The following is a 6186-nucleotide window of genomic DNA, read 5'->3' on the forward strand; positions in this document are numbered from 1 at the left end:
GATTTTTCACAAATGATGTATTTGGAGTCCAAACAACTAACAACACTGGAATTTAATTTTGGAATTTCAATAACAAAGTATTACCAGAATTCAAACAACTGGAAACTAACCTTTATTGGTAGAATTTTTGCAAGTTCTCTGCATTCCAGGATCGTGGTATGGGTGCCCCCTCCAGGGTCTCCAAATGATATGCTCCTGGGGCTACTCGCTTGGAGATTCTATATGGTCCTTCCCAATTGGGTGATAACTTCCCCATGGACCTCGGGTCTGAAGCTTCTACCTTGCATAGAACTAGTTCTCCTTGATGGAACCTTCTAGTTTTCAACTTTGCATTATAGTGGCGTGTTGTGCGTTGTTGGTGTACTGTGTTTCTTACCCGAGCTACTTCTAGGATTTCTTCCAACAAATCTAAATTTACTCTTAGCTCCTCATCATTAACCTCGGGATTGTAGAGTTGAACCCTCAACGAGGTTTCTCCTATTTCCACTGGGAGTATTGCCTCAGTTCCATATGCCAGCATGAAGGGTGTTTCTCCAATTGCTAACCTCATAGTTGTCCGATACGCCTATAGAATATTAGGCAATTCTTCCACCCACAATCCTTTGGCTATTTTCAATTTTTTCTTAATTCCATCTAATAGAATTTTATTCGTTGCTTCCGCCAGCCCATTGGATTGGGGATGGGCTACTAAGGTCTTTCTTAACTAAATTTCATATTGGTCACTAAATTCCTTAAATTTTTGCTCAAACTGCTTCCCGTTGTCAGTGATAAGGGTTCTCGGGATTTCATATCTGTATATAACTGAATGTAAGAAGAATTTCCAGACTTTTGCTGTAGTAATGGTTGCCAATGCTTTTGCTTCTACCCATTTGGTGAAATAATCAACAGCTACTACTATAAATTGCTTGCCTCCAAATGCTTTCGGAAAAGGTCCCAATATGTCCATTCCCCATTGGACAAAGGGTAAGGGACTAGAAATGGAAGTGAGTTCGACTGCAGGTTGACAAGTGATAGGTGCAAACTTCTGACATTTCAGGCATTTGCGGACAAAACTCAATGCTTCTTTGCTGAGATATGGCCAAAAGTATCCCTGTCTAATGACTTTGTGGGCTAGTGCTATGCCCCCCAAGTGTTGTCCACAATTGCCTGTGTGTATCTCCCGAAGTACATACTCTGCTTCAGATGGTCGAAGACATTTTAGATAAGGCATTGCAAATGCCTTTTTATATAGTGTCCCTTCTATCATTGTGTATCGGACGACCCTCATCCTGACTTTCTTTGCTTCTTCTTTATCGGTGGGTAATATGCCCTCCTGGAGGTAGTTGATTAATGGATCCATCCAACAAGGTTCTATCTCCACTGGCAATACTTCCTCAGATTGTGCTATGCTCGGGGAGGTGAGTATGTCTAGGTACACTGTTCTGTCCAAATCTTGAAAATCCAAGGTGGCAAGTCTGGAGAGGGCATCTGCAGATGCATTCAGCGCCTGAGGTACCTGAAGTATCTCAAAATGGTTGAAGTTTGTGACCAAGTTCTGGACTCTTCTCAGGTATTGGGCCATCTGAGATTCTTTGGCATCATACTCCCCTTTGACTTGATTAACTATCAACTGAGAATCACTGTGTATGGTAATACACTTTACCATTAGACTTTGTGCCAGCTTCAATCCTGCAATCAGAGCTTCGTATTCTGCCCCATTATTAGTGGCCTGGAATTCAAACCATAGTGCATATTGCACAGTAAATCCTCTAGGGCTGGTTAATATCAACCCTGCCCCACATCCTTGTGCACTGGATGAACCATCCACATACAGCGTCCATTCTTCCGCTATCTCCTCAGGCTCTGCGGTGGAAGGGATTTCCTCATCAGGAAGTGTATATTCTAACACAAAATCCGCAAAGGCCTGAGCTTTTTATTGTAGTTCGGGGCTTATAATGGATGTCGAATTCCCCCAACTCCACGCACCATGCTACCAGTCTTCCTGAGTGGTCTGGTTTAGCCAATATCTTCTTCAAAGGTTGATTGGTGAGCACTTCAATGGTATAAGCTTGAAAATAGGGCCTTAACTTTCTAGCTGCCATAACCAATGCGTAGGCATATTTCTCCACACTGCTATATCTAGTTTCAGCATCTAAGAGGACTTTGCTAACATAATATATCGATTTTTGGGTTTGCCCATCTCCTCTGACCAATACTACACTTATTGCAATAGCAGAGATGGCCAGATATAGTTGCAATATACCCCTTGGTTCAGGCTTGGCTAGAAGGGGTGGTTGTGCTAAATACCTTTTTAGTTCAGTAAAGGCAGTCTGGCATTCTTTGGTCCATTCAAAGGTAAGCTTGAGTCCTTTGGTTCCACGTTCTTTTGCTTGGTTCTTGAGAACCTTAAAGAAGGGTAAACATCGGTCCCCCGAGCACCGTAACTCTTCCTATAAGTTCTTGTAATTCTTTGACTCTTCCAGGCAGATGCATCTCAAGTATAGCCTTAATCTTGGATGGATTTGCTTCAATTCCTCTTCTTGAGACCATGAAATCGAGGAACTTTCCGGATGTGACTCCAAAAGCGCACTTAGCTAGATTTAACCTCATCTTACTTTCTCTTAGGACCTGAAATGCCTCATTCAAATCTGTAATATGATCTTGTGCTTTCAGGCTCTTCACAAGCATATCATCTACATAAACTTCCACGTTCTAGCCTATTTGGTGCTTGAAAAGGTAATTTACCAAGTGTTGGTAGGATGCTCCAGCATTCTTCAATCCAAAGGGCATCTAGATGTAACAATATGTATCTCTGCCCGCGATAAATGAAGTTTTCTATATATCGGATTCATACATCCTGATCTGATTATACCCTGAATATGCATCCATGAAAGAAAGCATTTCATGGCCTACTGTGGCATCTATCAATAAATCAATACGAGGTAAAGGGTAGTAGTCTTTAGAATAAGCTTTATTCAAATCAGTAAAATCAATATACATTCGCCATTTGCCATTGGACTTGGGGACCATTACAACATTAGAGAGCCATTTTGGGTAGATGGCTTCCTCGATAACCTGCATCAAGTAGCTTGGTTACTTCTTCAATCACTTTTCTTGTCGTTCTGGTGCAAAGGTTCTCTTCTTCTGGAATATTGTTTTGGCAATAGGATAGACGCTGAGCTTGTGTTTAGTTATCTTTCTGTCTATCCCCGGCATGTCAGCAGCAGACCAGGCGAATACGTCTGCATTAGCTCTCAGGAAGTTTATTAGGTCAGTTTTCCTTTTGTCGGTCAGGTTTGAACCCATCTGGACAGTGCGTGTGGCATCCCCTTCTACTATCTCCACGGGAGCCAGGTCCTCAGCTGGTTCACTCCTTTCTTGCTCTTTGATATCTCGGTTATCATCTAAATGGATTAGGTTCATTTGTGGCTCCTTCCCCTTGGCCCTCAAATATCCTTCATAGCAACGACGGGCCATCACTTGACTTCCTCGACATTCTCCAACCCCGTGATCGGTTGGGAACTTCATGACTAAATGGGGAGTGGAAACCACCGCCTGCAATGCGTGGAGACTAGGGCGCCCCAATATCCCGTTATGTGTGGAATTCACCTTCACGACCAGAAAATTCATCATCACGGTAGAGAGTTTAGGTTATGTCCCCACCGTGACCAATAACTCGATCAATCCTTCGACCTGTATAGGGGCACCATTGAACCCGTACAGAGGAGACTCCACTCTTTTCAGCATCTCAGATTTTAAGAGCATCTTTTCAAATGCATCATAGTACAGGATGTCAGCTGAACTCCCATTGTCCACCAAGATCCTCCCCACCGTGCAGTTGGTGATTACCATCTTAATCACCAGGGCATCATCATGAGGCATCTGTATATCTGGCAAGTCCTCATCAAAGAAAGTTATAGGATAGGTGGTTCTCCTCCTTTTGACCATGGTCTCGGCTTGGAGCACATTCTATGTGTGTTGCTTTTGGGAGTTTAAGGTTTCTCCCCCCATGCCAGGCCCACCAAATATGGTCGTGATCTCTCTCAATGGTGCATTCTTAGAATGGGGTTTACCTTGGGGTAGTTCTTCTTTATCAGCCTTAGGGGGTGATCTTCACCTTCCCTCGGGTTCTCGAGCTCGGTAATCCATCCTTCGATCATTCGCCTCTTTCTTGACTAATCGGCTGAGACGCCCTCTCTAGATGAGCACCTCTATCTCGTCCTTTAACTGTCTACATTCCTCAGTATCATGACCATGATCTTGGTGAAAACGGCAGTACTTATTCTTGTTGCACTCGTGGGCTGGCTTGACCATCTTGGCTGGAAAGCGTAGTGTCACCTGATCATTGATCTCATTCAATATATGTGCCCGGGTATGTGTCAGGGTCGTATAACCTGGCTCGGATCCCCCATCTACTACCCTGGGAACCCAGGCTTTCCTATCATCCTTCTTTTTCTTGCTATATCCATCATCTCGACTATGTTTTGCATTGATCTGTCAAAAGATCTCTTCTTTCTTCCCCTAAGCTTTCTTCTCGATTTTGTCTTCTCTTTTGCCGCAAGAACTTTATTCAAGTTGATATACTTTTCACATCTTGAGAACAATTCGTACATGTCTCTTGGTTTGTCCATAATTAAGGACTTTTTCAACTCAAAATCTCGGATTCCGCTACATAGAGCTTGAAACTTCACCATAGGATCCAAGTTTTGCACCTGCAGGGCTTCTTTATTGAATCTTGTAAGAAAACTTCTAATGGATTCTTCAGGTTGCTATTTTCTAGCCAAGAGATTGGCGGCTCTCTTCTTGTGTACCCTGCTACTTACGAAGTGAGCCAAGAAGGCCCGCCCCAGGGCTGTGAAATTAGAGAAAGATCGTGGAGGGAGACGAGAAAACCACTGGCGTGCCACCCCCTTTAGAGTGGAGGGGAAAGCTCTGCACATTATAGCGTCTGAAACACCTTGAAAAAATAGGAGGGACTTGAAAGTTTCCAGGTGATCCTCTGGGTCCATGGTGCCGGCGTATTGTTCTATAGTTGGCATCTTTAACCATTTTGGGAGTTGTTCGACCCGCACCTCATCCGTAAATGCCAGATCTGTAGTAAAATGAAAGTTATGGATTGAGGCCTGGTTCTTTCATTTTATGACTTCTTGTAGCTGATCTTGGAGTTCTAAGACCTTGTTGTTCAGGCTTGTTCAAACCTTGTCATATGTGAATCTTGATTCTTGACGGTTCCTGGGACCTCCCTGTTCCTTCGTTGAGTATTATTCGCATTGCTGTGGTTCTCGTTGTGCTCTGGTGAACGAGATCTTTCTCTATTTGATAGTGGAGGTGGGGGTATAGGAATCCCCTATAGAAGACCACGTTGTATTTCCAACATTTGCTCGATCTTATCGTCCCAGCGAGTCTGCATCGCGTTGAACTGCTCCACCGTCACGTAACGCGGTGGGTCTCCTGGGAGTCTTGGCTGAGATTCTGCCAAATGCGACGGCTCCAGATCTCTTGGGATGTGATCTTGACCTTCTTGTTGGGAATTTTCCGGTTGGGCTCCTCCCAAACCAGCGGCAGGAGATAGTGGAGGAGGGATAGCGGCAGGAGCAGCGGCAGTGGTGGACCTGGTGATCCTTGCCTGATTCCTTGTGTTGGTCATGGTGGAATCTTCACAGGTTTTTGTTCCCGTTTCCCATAGATGGCGCCAAATGTTGTACAAGAATTTATGCCGGAGAGAATCCTTGCTACAAACACAATTCTTAAGCAAATAAAGAAAATTGAAAGAAAAATGGAGAATGATAGAGAAAAGACAGAGAAATGGTATTGGAGTGCTATATTCTCTTTATTGATTGTTAAAGACAATCTGATCTCCTTTACATGAGGGACTTGCCCTATATTTATATAGATGGTGGGGATCTGCAATGGCCCATTCTTCATTAGCAGTGGTCTTCCTTCGCAACATGGTTTTTCAGTACTTCCATTCTTGATATGGTCCCTTCTTTAATTCCGGGATTCCTGGTCCACGTGGGAGTTTCCATGATTGGGTCTCTAACGGCCATGATGGGAGTTAGTTTTATAACTATGGGGCACGTGGGATTTTCCAAGCGTTTTCCAAGTCTTATTTCTTTATGAGTCCACATGTACGGTCATGATTTGAAGTAGAAATTATGGTATAACAGGTCTCAATTTTTGACACCCCTAAGCCAACCCAGTGTAAAT

General features: G+C 43.7%; 1 protein-coding gene across 1 annotated transcript; it reads right to left on the reverse strand.

The window, feature by feature from the left end:
- Window positions 1-703: 703 nt before the first annotated feature.
- Window positions 704-2667, reverse strand: LOC122643459. The gene is made up of 2 exons (XM_043837078.1): window positions 2419-2667; window positions 704-1903 (listed from the first exon to the last, which is right to left on the reverse strand). Exons 1-2 carry the CDS (start codon window positions 2665-2667, stop codon window positions 704-706), a joined length of 1449 nt encoding a protein of 482 aa, XP_043693013.1.
- Between the last annotated feature and the right edge of the window lie 3519 nt (window positions 2668-6186).

This window comes from Telopea speciosissima, chromosome 10, assembly GCF_018873765.1.
Source record: "Telopea speciosissima isolate NSW1024214 ecotype Mountain lineage chromosome 10, Tspe_v1, whole genome shotgun sequence".
In the NCBI taxonomy this organism is placed as follows: domain Eukaryota; kingdom Viridiplantae; phylum Streptophyta; class Magnoliopsida; order Proteales; family Proteaceae; genus Telopea; species Telopea speciosissima.

What these genes read in the sequence shown, in the direction of transcription:
- LOC122643459 (XM_043837078.1), bottom strand. Translation starts at nt 2,667, where the DNA reads ATGCTTGTGAAGAGCCTGAAAGCACAAGATCATATTACAGATTTGAAT. An exon ending in AACTTATAGGAAGAGTTACG is followed by an intron (nt 1,904 to 2,418) that starts GTGCTCGGGGGA and finishes TAAAAAGCTCAG; the next exon opens with GCCTTTGCGGATTTTGTGTT.